Genomic DNA, 23490 nt, shown 5'->3' on the forward strand with positions numbered 1-23490 from the left:
TTTCACCGTATTTTTCCCATGGTAAAAAATACCGTAAAAAATTATGCTGCATTATTACTGTAAAAATTAAGGTATATCATATATTTTTTTGTTCCGTAACATGTTCTGGTAAAAAAGGATTTCGCGGTAAAAAAGTACAGGTACCATGAGTGCCGGTATTTTTTACCATAATTTTTTACAGTGTGCAACCCTAGGCATAGGCAGTTTGTTCTTATTTTTCAGTTTTCTCTTTACATATTTTTCAAGAATAAAAAAAAAAAAATCAAACAAAATCCCATTATGGAACTTTATAAGCTTAAAATGTAATTGAAACAAGCAGCCAAAGAGAGATATTATGATAAAAGTTAATTTTTTTGCTGCCCATCACAAATCAGTAATTCATGCGAAAGAAAATATCTTGTTATAAATTCCATTTTCACAAGAAATTCTTGGGTTAAAAAGATTTCCTCTCCAAGATAAGATGATTTTTATAAAGAAGAGGTATAGAGAAAGAAAAATGCAGTTGCCCCTAGCAACTGTTTCGATTGAAACACTGCTCTCAGCTACTTACGGCCTATAGGCACCGGGAGGGATACTCTCTAATTTGCGCCTGACAATAAATAGGCAGGATAATACCAGTTACGAAGCCCACTTGGACCATTTATGGGTGGGGGAGAGATTTTCGAGAAATTGAGTTAGAAAATGTATTAAAGAAACGTGCAAATGCCTTTAGTAGTTGCTACTGAAAGAATACATCAAAAATGAAAAGTTTTTGCTATTTACGCCCAGAATTGAAAGAATGAAAAATGTACTTATCATTTTCAACTGAATAAAAATGTTTTTGGCTACTCATATATGTTATTTATTTGTGCAAATTGGTAATAAATAAATCGAATATAAAGGAGAGTTTCGGAGGAGTTCTCATTTAATGCACATAAATAGAGTTCAATTTCAATTTTGTTTCCTAAGTCTATAAGCACTGAACTAGGAACAATATGACATTTGAAATAAAAATGCATTCAACAACGTGTAAGGAAATAAAAAGTATAATAAAGTAAAAGCAACACAATAAGAATAAATAAACAAGATTTTGAAGCAAAATAGTCTTCGAAATTACCAATCTCAAAAGCGAAGTATAGTCTTGTTTGTTTGAAGTATAGTTTTAATATTAGACTATAATCAATAGGATTACAATTCTAAATAGAATGAAAGACGGATGGTCATTTCAATTCTGTTTGTCCACAATACGATGCAGATTAGATAAAATATTATGGTATGAATTAAAGATTATTTGGTACATTAGAGATTAAGTAAAAAGTGGAACTAAAAAAGGATAAAAGAAACGATGATAGCGAGAAAAAAAGTTTTACACCGCTGAATATATTCATCACAATCGCATTTTCGAGTCTATCTCCGAAGGACAATTGTCTTCTTACGATGAGTGGGTTTACTATTATCTGTACCACGATACGAAATTTAGCAGTAATGACGGTACGTACCTTCTCATAGTACTGAAACGTCACCGTCCTTGATACTTTTCCATTTTTGCTTATGTTTTTTAATGTTATTATTACAAGAGCAAAAAACACTGCTCTATTAAAATTAATGGACAGCATAGGTTAACAAGATAAAAATATCTACAATGAGAATAAAATTATAGTTAAAACTACCAAAATCTGGAAAAATGTATCGTGCTTCTGACTGCATGAGAACTCTAAAAAGTTTGGTAATTTTTACCAAAGTGCTTTGGTAATGATTTTGGTAAAATGAACAATAAAATATGGTTTTATATTATGTTATAAAACTTGGTAAATGTGGTAAAATTTGGGAATTTTATCATGATACCTTAGAGTATGGCATAAAAACTAGCCATTCCGTAAAATTTACTTATCAGTTTCGTATTTTGTACCAAATGTTTGGTAAGAACTATAATTTTGAAAACCAGAGTTTCCAGAAAACCGTGTATAGTAATATAAATGGAAATGCATATTTTGGTTATATTAACTAGAATTATGTTATCTTCGTTTCATGATTGTCCTTACCACAGAGTTCGGTAATTTTTCCTGAAAGTTTTTCTACGTGTAATAAGTCATCATGTAATTTCCAAAGCAACTAAATGATGAATACTTAAGATGACAACTCTGTTTATAACGTACTACGACGCTTTCGTATCTATTCCAATCCGCTTTAAAGCATAAAGGATTTAAACTATAATTTACAAAAACTTCAATAAACAACAATTTCGCTCGAGCCACGTCTTCGAAATGACGTTTCTCTAACGCAAGACATGGTTCATTTTTGAAATACGGGTCAAGATCAGTAGGATACTAATTCTAAGAAAAAAATGTTTGAATCGGACAATCACGCAATAAGCGGAATTCCTGATTTGTAATGATATTTTAACAAATTAAAGTTTTACGAAACTTTTGAAAAAAAGAATTTTTATTTGCAAAATAAACAAATCTTGTATTTCGATGAAATGAATGCATGGTGTCGTACAAGTTTCGTTGTTTTTGATGTAGGAAGAATTTAAATTCCGTCACGGTTGCTTCAGAAAAAAAAGAGTTTCTATTTTTGATGGTCTTTTTTATTTTTTATGGCCGCAATGGCTTTTTCTTAACTTGCAACAGTGCATAGTTAATATCATAAAACGCATTTTCGTAGAAAATAAGAAGAAAGAAATTTATCACCAAAAATTTAAACATTCAATCAAACAATCAAAATATTTTCTGATGAGCTGAAGCTTTTAAATATTGCTCCACAAGAATCACTTAGGCACGTAAACTATTTCTATAAGATTTCACCACTCTCATTTATCCACTCACAAAAGACTTGAGTCGGGAAAAGGGGACCATTATTTTACATTAATCACTATCTTGCATTTATCCGACAGAGCACTGTTCTGGAGTTGACGAAGCTAATAAATGCCAAGTTTGGCAACAGCAACCGCCAATCAGTTGCCACACAGGACAAAGGTTGACAGTTTGAGATAGAAAACACAATGGATCCAATTAAAAGGGCTTCCGGCGATCCGCGTGTTGTAGCCATGGTTACGAAGAGTGGGGGGATGCAACGGGAATTTCGCATATTTAGCAAAGATGCTATAGAAAATTAAAACTGCTATGTCAGAAAACATGATGGCATTGACTGAGAAAGTAACTTAAGGCTATGATAACTTACGACTTCTAGCCGAAGTTCAAAGGACAAAATTTGATATTGTATGAGCGACTCCTTTAAAAAAATTGGCTTTTAGCACCAATATGAAATTGAAAAATGTATAAAATAATACAACTAGTATACTCTATGAGAGTAATGTCGCTTTAACACATTGATTTAGAATTTTTGTTAAACATATTTTTCGTAATTGTTTCATTATTTTGTATTAACTTGGGTCAAAATAAGTGAAAAAATATTATATTTAGCATTTTAATAATTTATGGCTATGAAATTCAGCATGAAACACCGTCGTATAATGAAGAAATTTTATTTCTGTATTGCAGTTCATATGTTTCTCAATCGAACTTCTCTTTTAGGAACCTTTTTCATTTCTTTAAATAAAATGGAGCTTACAATTAACCCTTTGATGCTGAATTTCATAAATTTATTTTTCTTACTTCTTCATTATTTTGTATTAATTTAGGTCAAAATGTTATATTTTAGATTTTAATAATTTATGGTTATGAAGTACGGCATGAAGCCTAGGTGTCTTTTTTGGCGTTAAAGGTAAAATTTTTCAAACACGGCTCATTTCCAAACAATATTTTTTTCAAATTTGTACTTATTTGCAGTTATTTAGATCTACGAGAAACAGTAATTCATCTTTGAAATTTCCTTATATAACAAAATCAATTATTGACAAATTTTTTAATATGATTGAAAAAAATATATTATCTAACTACTTTTTTGTATTTTTTATTTTATATAAATATAATTCCGATAACCTAACAGATTTTTTAAAATAATTATTAGTCTGTTTTTTATAATTTTTCTACTGGAGTCGAACTAAAATAATCTTAACAATTATGGGGTTTTATTTTTAAAAAAGTTTCCTGCCTTTCAGAGAGTTGACTATCTTATTTTAATTCCTTTAAACCAATTTTTGCAAGTGTTCTATCTCATACAGAAATAAACCAGTTAACAGTAATTTTTTAAAACAATTTTATCTTTAAATTACTTTTTTCTATCATATATTTTGTTAATGATTGTAGTTTCTTACTACTTAGCTTTTAAAAGGACAGCTTTTGATTCAAAAGTTGAATTATTATTTTAATATGTTTAAGTCTTTTGCAATTTAATATTTTTAAAATTAATACTTTTTTAATTGTTTTAGTTCATGTTTCAAATTTTAGGATTCTTTTTTTAAGTAAGAGATTAAAAAAAACGCACCTTGAATTCTGAACTAACAATTATCGAGAGTTGCTTCAACCAAGGGAATTAATTCTCAATAAATTAATTGAACTAAATATTATATTCTAAAAACTTATTTAAATAAACAACGTATTCTACATGGATAAAAAAATATTGTAAAATTACCGTACGGTACGGTGATGACATTACCGGTTTATCGAAAATTCTGGTTTTCAAAATTATAGCTCTTCGTATTTAGTAAAAAAAATACGAAACTGAAAATTATATTTAACCGAATAAATGGATTTTATGTCATGCTCTAAGGCATCATGATAAAATTACGAAATTTTACCACATTTAAGAAATTTTACCACACATTTTAAAACATATACCAAAATCATTACCAAAGCGCTTCATAAATATTATCGAACAATTTGATGCTCCCATAGAACCAAAAACATGATAAATTTCACCATACTTTTTTTTCAATCTAGATTTCAAACATATTTATATTAATTATTGTATTAAAAATCCGTGTTCCACCATTTTATAAAAATTACAAAAACTCGCAATATTACTTTTAAAAGAGTTCAATAAGAAATAAAAAAAGGTTTTTATGCAAATTATTTTTGTAGAAGGACCTTTTGCATACAAACTATATTTATATACTATATTATATATAAACTATATTTACCTTTATTATATATAGCCCTTATTATACTATATAATTCATATATAATATTATATATAAACCATATTTGCATATTCTATTATAAAGTAGCCTCATCCCATAATATACAATATATGTATAATAAAATAAAATAATTTAAGTATAAAATATGGTAGAATAAGTTATAACTTCAAAATTTTGATTTCAATTTTTAAATCAATCAAAAGACAAGTCCCATGCAACAAAACATAGAACCGTTTAAATTTAATAGAACGGAAAAAACTCAAAACAACAATAAATAGTTTTTGAGTTAACTTCTTTAAAATAATAAATAAAGCTGTCTTCCATTACAACAATGAAAACAAGGATTGCAGAGAGGAGTTGCAACTGCAACAAGAGCAAAGACAAGAAAGGAAAAAATGAAAAAAAGGAAAAAATCGAGCCTAAGGCAAAGGGGAAAGTAAATTTATCTCATTTATTTTCGGATTTATTCGAGAAACGCAGTTAGAATTCAGTTGAGTAATTTGATTTCGAGAAAATAAATTGTCGTTTGGAAAAATGAATAATGGGAGGGAATAAATAAAAACAATTTATTGTGATGATGGAAACTTGGAAATGATTGAAAAGTTGAATGGTAGATAAAGCGAAGCGGAGATAGATCGTGTGTATAGAGGGAGTAATTTTAGAGAATAAAATAAAAGGGTTTTTGTAAAAATGTAATTTCTTTCATTCTATAGTACATTTATGCATGGTGAACTTTCTATTTCGGACATAACTCAAAAAATCGTTTCATAAAATGAACATATGCTTGAAATACACGTTTGCAAAAAAAGGATCTAGTTCAAAATGCACGTTTAAAAAATTAACACATCGCTTAAAATGAATATATCTAAAAAAGGATATAGTTAAACGTGTAACGAAATATAGAGAGATAGAAATGTTTGTTTGAGAAAACATAGTTTAACATGTAATTTTAAGAAAATGGCAGAACTTGAAATGCACTTTTGAAAAAATGGATATAGTTTAACATGTACATTTAAAAAATGAACTAAGCTAAAAATGCACATTTGAGAAAATGGACAAAGTTCAAAATGTACGTTTGAAGGATTAACATGGCTTAAAATGCATATTTGAAAAAAAAAATGGATATTGTTAAACATGCACATTTAAGAAAATGCATATAAATGAAAAAGATTATAGAAGAGATTAAATAGAGACTGAAATGCAGATTTGAGTAAAACAATATAGTTCATAATGTACACGAAAAAAATTCTGTTAAAATTACCGCACAGCATGGTAATGACATTTCTGGTTTAACAATTTTCTGGTTAATAAAACCAAAAGATACGGTATTTAAACCATTCACTTGGTAACTTTTACGTTGTCATATGGTAACGGTTTACCGGAAATTCTGGTTTTCAAAATTATAGTCCTTATTACTGCAAATTTAGCAAAATATAAAAAAGGACGTTTAAGAAACTGGATAGAGCTTGAAAAGCACGTCGGAAAAATAAATATAGTTAAAAATGTATGTAAGAAAAATGCACAGAGCTTACAATACGTGCTTTTAAAAATAGACATACTACAAAGTGCGTGTTTAAGAAAATAAACGCATTTATTTCAATTTTTTTTAACTATACTAAAATAAAGACTCATAAAATTCACAGGAAATATTAAAAATACATAAAAATTCAATGTTCAACTCCGCAGCCTTATAAATTTGAACCCAATCTAGAAAGCAAGAGACCTGCTGGATCAAGTATTGGGAGAAATTTGCCTTCGTGGAGAACTTTTTGATGAAATTAACCAGCATTTGCGTCACATGGAGAAGAAAACCACGAAAACATCTCATGGTTAACATGAAGGCCAGGGGATTTCAATCCATGATCTATCTACCACTGAGGTTTTTTTATACGCTAGCACTGAGGTCGGTGCGCTCCGGGAGCGAAATTCCTATCGATCCGCCATGGCTTGGATTCGAACCTGGGTCAATTCAATAAGAGATGAGCGCTCTATCCTCTGAGCCACCGTGTCTCTAATTTTTAATTTGAAGAGAATTTTGTAAAGGGAATTTAAGCTACGTTACGAGCATTCATAAAACTGATATTTTTTATGCTCTAATGTTTATAATACGCTAAAATATTTATCAACAGTAACGTTAACCTTCACTCAAAATAGGGGATATACATAAACATATTTGAAATTTTAAATATTTTTGAAAGTAACGGTGTTTACAACCCGAGACAATTATATTCATTGCTTTTTTCTTCTTCTTTTTATGTCTCTATTTTTCAAAAGCTTTTACTTTTAGATATTGCAATTAACGTTTACCGAATTTACAAAAAAAAAAAAAAAAAAAAAANAATGCCTCATATAAAGATGCGATGTTTAAAAATAATTAACAGAATGATATAAAAAAGAAATTTCAAAAGAATAGTAGAAAAAAAAAATCAATTCCTTCCAACAAATTACCAAACTGATTACCCCTTTGCAATATTTAATTTATGAAGGATCAAAACGCTGATAAAATCATTTCCTTAATAATACAATCTCACAAAAATGAAATAAAGGTACTAAGAAAAGTTTATTTTTATATCACTTTCATATTAAAATGAGGTGGAAAGAAAAATGCCAAGAGATTTTGGTTATTGTCCTTGCGAACAGTGATTGGATTAGGAAAATGTTGAAAAGAGGGGGGAACAAAGAAAAGAAAAATGCGGTCCCCTACACATTTAATTAACACATGGGAACACTTTTTTTTACTGACACGAATAATCTCTTCGAAAAAAAAAGAGAAATGGAATTTCGGGGAAAGGATTTCTAAATAAGAATGTGGTTTCTCCCCTTTTAAGCGAATTGGCTGAAATATTTTTCAAAATGAGATTCAAATCCGTTGTAATCTTTCAAATTATACGCGCAATGTATAATGTTTTGGTGAAAAACAGATGAAAAATTTCTAAAATAGGAACAAGAAACTTTTTATTTTGACAGTTAGTCTTAATATGTTTGTTATTTTATTCTTATCTCTTTAAATATGAAGGGATCAGTATTTGAAATAACCTAAAAGAACATGGTAAAAGCGACAGCTGCGCCTAAAGGAATATTCATATAAATTTGGGGATTTAAAATAAATATTACTGTTTAGATACTTTAAATAATTGCTCTATCATAATGATTTTACAAAAGTTTATGATTTCATTTCGAAGGTTTTGTCATGATATAAATAACGCTTTTTACCAGAAAAAAAAAGAAAAAAGATTTTTCGTAATTATTGTGAATTTGTAACATTTATTCATGACTGTAAAGTTAAGGTTTGTTCACCTTTAACCACCTTCCTCTATAAAACTTATGAAAGTAGAGCAAAATGTCACGAAAAAAAAGCCACAGTTTCGTGAAAATGATCTAACTAAACTTATCTAACTAAATGATCTAACTAAACTTAATGATCGAACTAAACTTATAATATTTAAAAAGTTATTTCAACGCTATATTTTGTTTATAAGATTTTTCAATTATTTAAATTGTTAGTCGTTTTGAAGTTCAGACAATTATTTTTATCAAACTAGTTCAAAATTGCAGATACATGGCTTATTTTTTGTATTTTTCTTGCTGAGACAGGTTTGAAAATATTTTAATCTAGAATCACAAATGGAAGGAAATAAGCTAGAAAAAAAAAACACAGAAAGAGAGGAAAAATTCCGTTTTCTTGTCATTCATTAATTTTACAAAATGTATTTTTATTATAAAATGATAATGTTTTAATTCATAATTTTGAAACAACGCTGAGAAAAAAAGTATAGTTAAAATTACCAGAATATGGTAAATTTTACCGTATTTCTGGTTGTATGGGAACACCAAAAAGCTCCGTAATTCTTACCAAAGCGCTTTGGTAATGATTTTAGTTAAAATTAACAATAAAGTATGGTTTTATAATCTGTGATAAAATTTGGTAATTTTAAAATTGGAATGACATAAAACCATTTATTTGGTTAAGTTTGCCTTTCAGTTTCGCATTTTTTACTAAATGTGGGGTAATAAAAGCTATGATTTTGAAAACCAGTATTTCCAGTGAACCATTACCATATGAACGGAAAAAGCTGTCTAATGAATGGTTTTAATACCGTATATTTTGGTTTTTATTACCAGAATTAAGATTTTTTTAAATTTTTTTAACCAAAAATGTCCTTATTATACAATACGGCAATTTCACCAGAATTTTTTATTGCGTGTAAAATTCATTGAAAGATATAGTTTGTTTTTGTACTGTTATTTCATCAGAAAAAAAATAGACTTTAATTTCACATATTCACAAAATTATGAGATTTTTCATAATTTCAGAGTCATTTTCACAAATTTTCGGAGCAGATTTTTTTCATAATTTTAGAAAAACGAAAATATTTTAAATGAATTCTAGAATAAACTCTGTTAAGGAAAGTTTTGAATAAATTTGAGCTCTCAACACGTTCCAAAATTACTAACAGTTTATAACCGATGGGCAGTTAATTGCAGTTTATTTCAAGCATGCATAATAAAAAATATATACATATTTCAAAATAAAATATTTTAGTTCGTTATCATCGTAAAAGAAAAAAAATTTGAACGGGTTAACATTAAACAGAAATCTTAGACGAATATCTGATGATAGACGTTAATGAAAGGCAAGAAAGATAACAAAAGACAGCTGTAACGTTTCTAGACATTTCATGAAAAGATCTGGTTTTTCTTTTCTTGAGAGTTCAATCATTATAACTGGGCTCATGTGAGCAGACAGAATGAAGGTATTCATTTCGTCTTTCGCCAGCTAGCAAGGACATTTGAAACAAAATACTGTATTTGTCTTAAGATAAAAAAGAATATCTGTTTAATAAAATTCTCTGATATTTCATCTCATTCATTACTATAACTATAAACTGTTGATGTCATNATAAAGTATGGTTTTATAATCTGTGATAAAATTTGGAATGACATGGTTAAGTTTACCTTTCAGTTTTGCATCTTTTACTAAATGTGGGGTAATAAGAGCTATGATTTTGAAAAGCAGTATTACCAGTAAACCATTACCATATGAACGGAAAAAGCTGTCGAATGAATGGTTTAAATGCCGCATATTTTGGTTTTTATTACCAGAATTAGGTTTTTAAAATTTTTTTTTAACCAAAAATGTCATTATTATACAGTACGGCAATTTTACCAGAATTTTTTACTCCGTGTAAAATTCATTGAAAGATATGGTTTTTGTACTGCTATTTCATCAGAAAAAATAGACTTTAATTTCACATATTCACAATATTATGAGATTTTTCATAATTTAACAAAAACAGGAAGTTATTTTCACAAATTTTCGGAGCAGAATTTTTTTCTAATTTTAGAAAAACGAAAATATTTTAAATGAATTCTAGAATAAACTCTGCTATGGAAAGTTTCAATAAATTTGAGCGTTCAACACGTTCCGGTTTATTACCGAATAGCTAATTCCAGTTTATTTAAAGCATACATAATAAAAAAAAATGTTATATATATATATATTTCAAAATAAAATATTTTAGTTCGTTATCATCGTAAAAGAAAAAAAAATTTAACGGGTTAACATTAAACAGAAATCTTAGACGAATATCTGATGATAGACGTTAATGAAAGGCAAGAAAGATAACAAAAGACAGCTGTAACGTTTCTAGACATTTCATGAAAAGCTCTGGTTTTTCTTTTCTTGAGAGTTCAATCATTATAACTGGGCTCATGTGAGCTGACAGAATGAAGGTATTCATTTCGTCTTTCGCCAGCTAGCAAGGACATTTGAAACAAAATACTGTATTTGTCTTAAGATAAAAAAGAATATCTGTTTAATAAAATTCTCTGATATTTCATCTCATTCATTACTATAACTATAAACTGTTGATGTCATTAATAATAGTACCCTCAAGCCGCTTTTTATCTTAAAATATTTTTAAATTCGTTCGAAAAAATTGACCATTCTTATTAAGATAAAATGGTCAAATTTATAGAAATTCTACTATATTTAGAAGTCTGGAAGAGAAATTCTTATGAATCTGTTGTACACAGAAGTATATAGACTACTAAATTTTCGAAAAAAAGATGTAATATGAAACTTGGAATAAATTTTTTTTATAAATTCTGCTAAATCCAGAAGTCTAGAAAAGAAATACTTATGAAACTGTAGAACTCAGAAGTATCGTCTCGTAAATGTTCGAAAAAAATGCCAAATGTAGCATGAATTAATTTATAGAAATTCTACTAAAGCCATAAGTCCGGAAAAGAAATTCTTATGAATCTGTAGAACTCTCAGAAGTATATAGGTATGTAAATTTTCGAAAAATGTCACATGAATTAATTTGTAGAAATTCTACTAAAGCCAAAAGTCCGGAAAAGAAATTCTTATGAATCTGTAGAACTCTCAGAAGTATATAGGTTTGTTGTTGTTGTTGTTGTTAATTTACGTCGCACTAGAGCTGCACAATGGGCTATTGGCGACGGTCTGGGAAACATCCCGGAGGATGATCCGAAGACATGCCACCCCAATTTTGATCCTCTGCGGAGGGGATGGCACCCCCGCTTCGGTAGCCCGACGACCAATATAGGTTTGTAAATTTTCGAAATTTTCGAAATAAATTTTCGAAAATTCGAATTTTGTAAATTTTCGAAAAATGTCACATGAATTAATTGGTAGAAATTCTACTAAATCCAGAAGTGCAGAAAATAAATTTTTATGAATCTGTAGTAAACAGAAGTATATAGACTAGTAAATTTTCGAAATTTTTTTTTTTTTTTTTTTTTAGAATATGATTTAATTATAATTCTAAATTCATTCGTATTATTTTCATTTTAAATTATTTTTTCTGTATTTTTGCAAATTACTCTTTTTTAAAAAAGAAGTAAATAGAACTACATCATTTTTCTCTCGATATAACGACCCTCGTGTTTAGAGTGAATTCGGACGTTAAAACCATATCTTAATATATCGTGAGCGCACAGAAATACCGTAGCTATAAACTCAAGTATTAACTCATTACTAAAAATATACTTAATCAATTTTAACAAAGCAATGCTTTACTTTAATAAGTACTTCGTAACAAACAGAAAAATTGATATTAACGCATCTTTCGAAAAAGTGCCCTTTTAAATAATATTTCACAAATGAAAAATGCATAAGAAATGATGGTACGAGTCTGTAATGTTACATAAATAACATGTGCTACGATAACAATCAAGACCATATGCGTTAACACGAATGTAAATCACATGTTTCACATAAAGAGTGAATACAATCTTCTAATAAGAAAAGTATGAGTGATAATTTTATTGAAAAAAAAAGTTACACAGATTATAAATGATTCTTTCTTCAGGGGTCTGTCTAGGTTTTTCTGAAAGGTACCTATTTTGTGAAAATTTAGACATAATTTGTGAAGAATTAAAAATTATATTACAAAATCAATACAAAAACATGTTAAAAATATAGATTTATCGTTTCTTAAGGGATACAAAAATAAAATTTGAAGAAAAAGTATTTTGTGAAACTACCGTTTTTCCTAAAGTTGAATTTGTGAAGGTACCGCTAAACGGTAGTAAATTCGGCCTGGACAGACCCCTGTTCTTCCTGCAAAGTGGATTCAAAGTGTTTTACATTAATTGTGTGTTATCAAATGAAATAANATGTAAATCACATGTTTCACATAAAGAGTGAATACAATCTTCTAATAAGAAAAGTATGAGTGATATTATTGAAAAAAAAAGTTACACAGATTATAAATGATTCTTTCTTCCTGCAAAGTGGATTCAAAGTGTTTTACATTAATTGTGTGTTATCAAATGAAATAATAGCTTAAACAATTTCTTTTAAACATTTTCTAAATCAAATTACTAAATTTTGGTAGCTTATTGATGAACAGTTCAGTGTGGACGTTCTAATGAACATCAAAATAACATTGAGTTTATGGAGTATCAAACGAATTTTAAAAGAATTGGTAACGATAATGGAAAGGTCGCTGTGTAAGGGAGGCAACACTAAAGGGCATAGACTGTATTATAGTTCAGTGAAAATATGACAGAAATTAGTGTGTTAAATATAATTTGTAATAAAATGTATTTAAAAAAATAATAATAAATAAACAAATAAACGTAATTATTATAAAATTTCGTTAAATTTTCAATTATTTCTTAACGTTTTCAATTCTATAATTTCTCCCCTTTTTTTTTGGAAAATTATGTTTGTTAAAAAAAGGGATAAATAGAGCTACTATTAAATTTCAGTGAATATGTTATAAAAATATTTGACCTATATAAATAATTCTCTTAATAAACTAACAAATAAATAAAAAAACAATCAAACCATTTTTAGAAATATCTAATAATAATTTTTAATATTTCCTTATAGTGTAAGAACACAATTAACAGAAAAACATTCTGAATTTATTTTATAAAATTTAGTGCGAGTTAAGTAGATGTCAAAAATTAAATCAAAAATAATAAATTGTTTTTTAAGTTACAGAGAGAAGTTCGACTTTATTAAAGAGAGGAAAAAAATGTTAGCACATTAAATTAAAAAGTAACAAGACATTTAGATTCTAATAATTTGAGTTATTTTAAAACTGGTTTTTAAACATTATATGTTCTAAAAATTTGAAAAATAATTTTATTTACATCATAAATGCATTATTAAACTCTTTTAGTTATATTTATTGCTTTAAAAAATAAATAGTAAAAGTTTATTTAAATTAAAATAATAAACAAAGTTCAGAATTTCAAAAAAACAAAATTCAAATTTGAAAATAATGTAATAAATGAAACTGCCATCATTTTAATCAGAGTAAGATTAAACTGGAAAAGTGACCTAAAAGACCTAATTTTACTGAAAAAAAATTTAAACAGTTTGTGTTAAAAGTTTAAGACTGAGGTTTCCTTGTTTCGTAAACAATATTTATATTAAAATAAGAAAAAAAAGAATTATTAAACATTAAACACAAAAGAGTGTAAGCGTCTTTAGCTTTTAGTGCTGCCATCTACTGACGAGGACAAAAACTAGAATGAAACTTAAACAGAAGAAATTTGATTGAAATAACGGCAGAATGTCATTAGAATTACCGGAAAAAAAGAGGTAGTGCAATTTTGGTAGTTTAATTTTGAATTCACGAAAATAATGAAAAACTCAACGAAGTATGAAATAAATCTTACTTTTCTGAAACTACAAAAAATTATGTAAGTAGAGTTATATTTAGAATCTTGTTGAGTTTGTATTTATTTTTAATACAGCTATATATATATATATATATTTATTTATTTAAGTTTTTTTCGTAGTTTTTGATAATATATTCGATAATAATTAAAATTATTGGTTAGATATGATAGTTAAAAAATGATATAATAGTTTTCAAAACATAATACTTTTGATATTTTTCTTATTGAATCATGCATTTTTATTGACTGAAACTTTCGAAAGAAAAATGCAATATTCTTACCTGTCATCTTGCAGGACATTTATAATTCTTTGCTCTCTGTTAGCATCTCTTGCACGTCCGATATGTTTTCTGGAATAAACAGGAGTTCCCCCTTCGCTTAAATAGCCACTTGCAATATCATCTGTTCGACAAGGATATCCTGGTCTAAGTATCTCTCCATCACTAAGATAACCAGAAGCTATATCGTAAGAGTCTACATCAGTGGCGTAATCTGCATCCAGACTAGCACAACCAGACAGGACCCTTTTCATTCCCGCACCATACATTCGAGCCGAATCCAAAGATGCCAAAAATTGCCTGCTGGAATTAAGCCTGCCAGTTTCCCCATATTCTGAATGAATCCTCAAACCTGGTTGCATTCTGCCGTTCATAGATCGAGGTGAAGATAGCGGTCCAAGACCTCGGACATAACCATAAGGTGAAGCTCGAACAAGTGGCTGCATGGGTTTGATATTCACCAAAACATCTTCACCCTCTTCCCAGATTGTAGAATTATCACCAGTCAACACACCACCATTCTCCCTAGCAGCCATTTTGTTGCAAGTGTCGTAAATAGGATCAACCATTTTGAAATTAGATGTAGATTTAGATTTCGGTGGCTTACCATCATCGACGCAAACAGGGCTGCTGCTATTGAGTGCTTTTTCTGAGTTGCTTTTTGGACTGCCTTTGATATGATTTGAACTCATGATAGGCGACACCATGGCTATGCTCACACCTGTCTGAGTAGTGGCCCTACCTTCTGATCTGGCACGTTCTGATTTCGAAAAGTTCATGTTCCTTTTGTCAGATTGTGGCTTTTGACCAGTATCTATAACTTGAGTATTAGCGCCAGCTATGTGAACAGCCACGTAAATATCTTCCCTGGATAGCTTTGTACCAACAGGGGGCTCGTGAATTTTTTTAGTTTTTGGAGGAGAATTTGTAGATAGGTTTATTTCTGATCCAGCGTTTTGCAAAGACTTTTCTTCCTTTGTGGTCTTAGTGGTTCCTTTAACAGCTAATGTTGGCTTTGGTATGCTACTATTTGGAGATGATACGAGTTGACCATTACAGTTACTGTCCATAGCTGATGAAACTGAACCAGAGTTATCAACTGATTGCATATTACTACCAGCAGTATCGATGACTGTTACATCACTGATAACACTAACACTTGAGGCACTGGGTGAAACACTGGAGGATTTTTCGATTAAATTAGCTACTATTTTTGACTGTTTGATTTGGTTTTCAGGTTTTATTTGGATGCAGATTGCCTCAGGTTTTTTAGAGGCATCAGATTTTGATTCGGCTGATAGCAGTGATGAATTTTTTGTACTGTTAATTGATGGATTAGATCCAGTCTTTTTATCATTATTTGAGCTATCTAATGATTTGCTCAGTTTCTCATTGTTCTTTTCCTTTGCTATTTTTGATGTGGCTTTCAGTTGTTCGAGTTTACTGGAAATAGGGTCTTTTTGACCTAAAAAAATAATATTGAATTGTTCTACAATTAGAAATTATTTATTTATTTATTCCATAAAAAAAATTATATTTTAATAATGTTATCTGTAACAATGTGTATTGAAAATAAATAAGGTAGTTTAAAATTAAGAATTCTTTTTAATTATGCTTATTGAAGTAGATTCGTGACTAATAAATTAAATACTTTATTACATTCTGATGAAATTCTATCAGAAGTATTACAATTGAAATAATAAATTTTTTAAGTTGATACCATAGTGCAATCACTAGAATGCACAATATTTAAGAAATAGCTTTCCAAGCAGCTATTTACGAACTTAATCGCGAATAACAACAAAACTAAGTTTATGGAATACATTCAGTTAAAAAAAAGATAAGCAAAATCTGGCTTTTTCAATACGGGTTGATATAGAACATTTTTTTTAAAGTGTGGTATAACTTTTAGAATTTTGTTAATAAACGTTACCTTCACTTTGTCTGGTTTTTGGAACACCTTGTTTAATGCCTCCTATCACACCAATTTTCTTGACTTGTGATTTAGGGACAGAGCTGCCGATTTGAGGAGGTTTTGAAGAAGGTGGAGATGTTGGTGAAGGTGAAGAAAGCTCTTTTGATGAATCCTGAGCGTTTTTCGTTTCACTGCAAATGCTATTTGAAGAATCACTCCGTTCACTTCTTGCTGAACTGAATCCACTGCTGCTGCTTGTCCTCTTGTTGCTGTTGCCAACAACTGTGGAAAACATAAAACTAATGTAAATATTATGGCTCCAGAACCCTAAATGTTCGAGCATCTTTTAGCGGAACTTCAAATTTATTAGTAGTCGTGGACATATTGACCAAAGAAAGACTACCAATTATTTTGATAATATTTAATATTAAAAATGAACGACTTTTGAAATAATAGGATTTGCGTCAAACAGTTGAATTCGCAGGCTTGGAGTGGTAACTAGTCTAACTCTGAATTTGTTTTTGGTGCATACATTCGCTGAAAATGCATAAAATAAGCTAAATTATGGTTTTTGTAAAAGAGCTCGTTGATAAGGATTATATATATACATATATATTTCTTACTTAAAACGAATACAGGTATAAAGCCACGTAGAACATAAACAAACTAAATATGCATTGAAGTTGCCAGGTACACAAAACAAAAATTTATCACGGTTACAATAAAATATATAAACAAATAGTAAATATAAGTTAAGTAAAAGATTTCGATGAGCGATACGGCGATGTATTTAATTAATTTCACGCTAATTATTATTCTAACTTATGTGGAGAAACTTAGCTCAACTTTAACTCGCCATTTTGCTTATAATTTGGAGCTGACGTCATAGGTCACATGTGTGGGTATTTGTGATCTTCTTATTCTTAATGTGCAAGTACCCAGTTGTAAATTTCTACGAGAAACACCAAAGCAATTTCTATAAATTTTGGGACTTCTTTTTTACTGGCATTCTGGTTAAATAATTTCATAAAAATAAGCAAATGATCAAAGAAATTATGGTTTCTTGTTCTGATATAAATATAATTACAAGTTTCAAAAATTATTACTAATTTAAAAAATTTAAACTATCGGAACACCTGCAGTACTCCCACGGGTCCACAAGGTTCCACGTAACACCATTTTGGAACTGCTGCATTAGATGATCTTATTCCAAAGCCTTTCTTTGAAATCAGTAAATTACGATACATTAGCTATATTCGCTTTATCATATAAAAACATTTATTTCTTTTTATAGTAAAAAAAAGCTATATCTCTTTTTTACGTAGTATCGTCTTGAAATATTAATTTAAGGTTGAGTTTTCAATAAAATATTTAAACGAATAAATGAGGAGAATGAGAAAACAAATAAAATGGGATTAACAAATTAAGATAATATTAAAAAATAAAAGTGCAAAAAATTGAAAGGATAACTCTAATTTTATTAAAATGTGAAATATAATTAATGCAAATACGTTCCTGACTTTTGACGGAAAATATTTTTGAAACACAGGCTAAATAAAATAGAACATTTTTAATAATAGAGCATTCAATGAGATTTTTATGACTTCCTGTTATCATAACTAAAGCCAGATGGGATAAAAATACATTCAATGTTTATTTTGTGATTGCAATAACAACTTAAGCAATAATAAACACTTTTTTATTGATTCATTTTGAGAACCTATAATGTTTTCACGATTTACAACATAAATAATTGTTTACTTTACGAAAACTAATGAATAGTTTTAATGATGATGATAATGAAGATATTTTCTACGATACGTTAACAAATTATTAACTTAGGAACAAGATCAAATGCATAAAAATAATTTTTAAACTTAAATAATTATTTAGAATAAAATATTTTTTTATATCACGACTAATTAGTTTGACAAAAAAAGATTTTTTTAAGCAATCAAATGTTTCAGTTTGAAGGAAAAAATTGCTACATTTAAAAACTTAATTGTAAAATGACAATTCATATGAGATGTAATATGAATGTTCAATCTTTAAGTATGCTTCTTAAGTAATCTTCAAGTTAAAGGAAAACATTTAGCAATGATTAAAAATTAATTTTTTAAAATTCAACATTACATTTCTTACAAACTTAAATTTTTTTTAAATTTTTGTTAATTAATTGCTTTTATTACGCTATATCTTAACTTGAACAACAGTAAAAACCGTATTCGAATAGAAAAAATGCTTCAATATCGCTAATTGGAAAAAACGTCCACGAATAATCTGGTTTTGATGATTTCATTTCAAACCTTCTTATGATAAATCTTGATAGTAATACGTCATATATTGGTGACAATTTTTTGATTTTTAATAATAGTTTCCATACGTGGGTGCTATTGCTCTGTAAGGGGTGGGGCATTGGGGACTTCTAAGGGGTCGTTGGGAATTTTTAGAGGATGTGGAAAAACTTATATACAGATGAACATTTTTTTTGATATCAAGTACATTACATTTGATACCAAGTACATTTGATATCAAGTACAAGTAGAATTAATATTTTATTTTCTATTAAAAAACTAATTTATATTTAATTCAACATAAATAACATGTTATTAAAGCAATTATTAATTCAGTTATATATTGAAAAAAATAACCAACTAATTTTATCATAAAAATTATACTTTGCTTGCTGTACTACGCATAAGTTTGAAGTGACGAAGTGAAAAGTAGGAAGCGACTTCTTTTTTCTTTTTAAAATTCAAACTAGTCCTTTTAAATTTTAAACCAATTATTTTGATCATTCTTTTTCATTAATAATGCACATAATGTAACAATAATTGAAGATTTTTTAAAAATTATTTGTTTAAAAATTATTTTATACACTTCTTAAAAGTTCACAGCGAATATTTCTTTTAAGGCATATTCCATAAAAAAAATGCTAAAAAATTTCAAATCTAAAATCAGTGATCAGTAACAATTTTCAAAATATTAACAGTAGGATTAAAAATGTAACACATCATAAACAAAAAAAAAGTAATTTTTTTTCTAAAAATTATTTAATAATTGCTTGTTAAGCATTTTTTACGGGGGCGTTGAAAAAAATTTGCCTTGCAAAAAAAAAGATGGGAATCTATAACTTAAATAGTAATTTGCGATACTTTTTGTCTAGGTTCTGTTGACTTCTTTTTCGGCAATGGATTCTAAAAACAAGTATTAAAGGTTAAAAACTGAATATATATTTTAACTAAGCGGTTACCTAATTCCGAGAAATTAAACTTATTAAATCAATAATGGCTTTTGAAACCTGTAATTACATTTAAATCTAAACAATAAACCAGAATTCATTTGATATTTCGGTAATTTCCTTATAATTATTCAATTAAAATGTCTGTAATAAAGATATAGCAAATTTTGCAAAAAATAGCATTAGTATTTCTTGAACATTTCAATTCAAAATAAAATGACCCAATTCAAAGAGTTATGATTCTCTGATAACTAATCAAGATTTATATAAGTTATTTTTCAAAAACTATAATTCAGATTATTTAATTCATTTTCAGTAAATGTATGCAACAAAAACAAATACAGAGCTATACAACATACCACTCCAGACTTGCGAATTCAACATAAATACATATTATTTTAAGAATTTTATTGATAAAATGATAATTTTAAAAAAAATTATTCACATTAAATATTATAAAAATAATTAGAAGTCGTAAAATAATTATAAGTCGTAAAGTAAAAATAATTTCGTTAGTATGTTCACAGCTTCTAATAAATTTTATAACAAAGGGTTCAGCCCAAAAATGCTAGATCATTTAGGGCTCCATTGTCGTAAAAAATTGGCTCCTGTAATCTTAACTCAAAATGGACATGCATAATTGATATCTTACCTTTTGTTTTTTCAGAACTCTTGTCTTTCGGATTAAATAGTTTAAACTTATCTAACATGGAATTGGATCCATTGGTCGATCCTGAACCGGAAATAGGAATATTTTTGGCGTTGGCAACATTTCTTCCTGATGTCGTCGATGAATTGGATGATGCAAGTGAAGATTTTACCGGCAAATGGGGGATGGAGGATGTAGAACTAGCGGACGAGGGCCTGGAATGAAACATGGGGTATTATTTATTATGAGAACGATGTCAAGGAATAAAATGACAGAAACTAAGAGGATGCAGAAAAACTAGACTGTATGCACAGCTGAATATACATTTCGTTAATGTATGACTGTGTGCAAAGAACACGTTTTTAAAGTCTAAGCGTGGAGCTTTTGACTGAAATTGAATCAATGAACTTAACATAGTTTTACGAATACACACAAATCAATTAGTTTTGGTAGAGAAATAATATATTTAACTTATTACTGATTAATTACGTAGCTAATGAATTTTAACTATATATATATNAGGCAGACGATGCCAGTAAGATCAATATGCATTTTATGTCAGAGGGAATGAGCAATATTTCATTATTAGTCAAAGGGTTGGACACTAATATGTGTTGATAAAGCCCTCATTTCAACTCCTTTTTGCTCTCAGTTCAGTTTAAAAAATCCTGCAAACAAGTGTCTCAAATTTAACTATGGCGAGCAGTAAACGTAAAACGTTCTCCATTGATGATAAATTAGGCATAATCAGAAAATTTTTAAATGGATGCAATAGCTGATATTTGCTTGGAATATTAACTATCCAAATCTTCAGTTTGTAACAGATGGAAAAATAGGCAATTAATAATTTCTGCTCATGAAAAAAATTTAGATGGCAGAAAAAAGTTGAGAAAAGCAGATCACAAGGATGTTGAAGAAGCATTACTGAAGTGACTCACCAATCGAAGTATCTAAACAAATGTCGATGAATTTGCTAAGAGATTTTATGAGACTACTTTTATGTGCTCGAATTGCAGGTTAGACAGATTTAAAAAGCGGAATAACAGAAATTCAGGAATAATTATCTGAGAGTCGGGAAGTTTTTCCATATCTGATGTTGAGGATTGTTCATCAGCTAAAGATTACTAAATTTTTCTTATACGCAAGACAAAGAGAAATGGAAAATAACACATTTTTTGCTACTGCATAATATTTTTCAGTCATTTATTTGAACAATGTGTAATAAAAGGGAGGAGTTTGGGAACCATTAGTTAAATTGCCTGCGTGACGGATATAGTGAACTCCCGGTTATAGTGAACAGAAATTTCGGTCCCTTGAAGGTTCACTATAGCGAGGTTTGACTGTATATATATATACATAGTTCAAAATGTAGAAAAAACATGGAAAACAAAATTTTTTGTCCTTTTTATATTTATTTATTATATTGAAAAAATATATATTAAAAAGTCGGAAAACAAAATAATGAAAAGATATAATCTCTTCATCAGCTCACACGATTATATCTGTAAAAAAGAGTGCTATCTAATATTGTATGAATATAGCCAAAGCAAAATTTATTAACACAATAGTGTGAGGAGCACTTAAGAAATTGAAATGAAAATGAACACATTAGTTAAAAAATATATTTAACCAAAGAACAGAAAATAAAATGCGAAGAAAATACAGTACAAAATAAGAAGCAAAATCCATAAAGCGAGTAGCGAATTCAAATAAACTTACACAATTTATGAGAATGTTACAAAAAATACAAAAATATTATGACGTGAATGTAAAATGAATATAAATCTTTTTATTTAGAGAATGCTGAGTATAAGAAATTATAATTTTAATTATTTCATTTAAAATTGTAGATAGAAAAACAAAATAATATATTGAATAAAATCGTAGGAACAAACCAAAATAAAACCGTAATGGCATTTAGAGTATCTTTTTCTATTTACTTTATTTTATTTTATTACCATCGTTGAATAGGCGACCTAATATTTCAGTGTACGACTTCGGTGTGTTCAATTCCGTATCCTAGTGATTTTGAGCCCAATCCAGAAGACAAGAGAACTTCTTGATCAAGTATTGGGAGAAATTTGACTTCGTGGAGGAATTTTCAATGAAACTAACCTGAATTTGTGTTACATGGAGAGGAAAACCACGAAAACCTCCCACGGTTAGCCTGTCATCAAGAGGACTCTAACCCATAATCCGTCTACCACTGAAGATATTTTACGTTAGCACATATTCAGTGCAGATGGGGATTTCGAATCAACCAGTCATCGCCGGGATTCGAACCTGGCTCATAGTGAGCGCTCTATCTTCTGCGCCACCACGACTCCTATTTACTTTATTAACGCGTTGCTTACTGCGCTTAGTTTGATGAGGCCAGTCATTCTGGTCCACCCTCTATAGTTGCGTAAGCAAATGGTTAATGGAGAATGAATAGCGCTTTTTCATAGAAAAAATTGGTTGAAAATAAGTACACGCAATGGCATTTCAGATCAACAGGTCTCAGCTTGTCGCAGAACGGGGAATAAATGTGGCCAGCGCGCTATGCTGACTACTTTGTACCGTCTTGCAGCTGGTTACGCAATTGTGGAATCTTAACTTCCATGACCTCCTGCCCTAGACAAACAACTGGCTGCTGCGAAAATATGTAACTTTTTTTTTTATTACAGGAAAGTGCAATGTGGTTTAATAACAATATTTAATTTGGATTAACAAATATGTTGATTCTTAAGGCTTTAGATAATAGTTTTCATGTTTGAAAAATCGTCCCATTAAACGGAATCTAATTAGATTTTCTACTATAATCTTATTTCAACACCTTTTGTTTCAAAAGTTAAAATTCATTAATGTCAGTAGCTAAATTTAACTCAAAATAGTAATGATAATTTAATAAAATTTAATTAAATTATTTAGTATTCATATGACAAGGTATTTTTGGTTTGAGAACTGTTCAGAAATGAAATATGCATATCAAAGATTCATTAAAATGATAATTTATTAGATGCGAAGCTCTTTTTAACTCATTGTTAGTTTGAAGTTCACTAACTCAATCTTAATGTTTCAATAGTGCGATAATATTTAAGACGGCATAATTGATTATTGCAAAGTTTTTAATACATAAATTTTCAGATTTTTTCCCCGCTGCAATTAAACTAATAGAAACTGCAATATCAGGTTAAAATAGCGTAAACAAACAAACGAAAAGTGCTACACGCTCAAAAGGCT

General features: G+C 28.7%; 1 protein-coding gene across 19 annotated transcripts in view; it reads right to left on the reverse strand.

Annotated features, from left to right (window-relative positions):
* LOC107442127 (neuron navigator 2) overlaps nt 1–23490 on the reverse strand; it is a 524062-nt gene that overhangs the window by 116171 nt on the left and 384401 nt on the right. For all 19 annotated transcript variants that reach the window (XM_071180175.1, XM_043039751.2, XM_043039753.2 and 16 more), the window contains 3 exons: nt 20272–20483; nt 16397–16660; nt 14467–15928 (listed from right to left, as the gene is read on the reverse strand). In XM_071180175.1, coding sequence (XP_071036276.1) covers nt 14467–15928; nt 16397–16660; nt 20272–20483 — 1938 coding nt within the window. The remainder of the gene's footprint in view (nt 1–14466; nt 15929–16396; nt 16661–20271; nt 20484–23490) is intronic.

This window comes from Parasteatoda tepidariorum, chromosome 4 (assembly GCF_043381705.1).
Source record: "Parasteatoda tepidariorum isolate YZ-2023 chromosome 4, CAS_Ptep_4.0, whole genome shotgun sequence".
In the NCBI taxonomy this organism is placed as follows: Eukaryota; Metazoa; Arthropoda; class Arachnida; order Araneae; family Theridiidae; genus Parasteatoda; species Parasteatoda tepidariorum.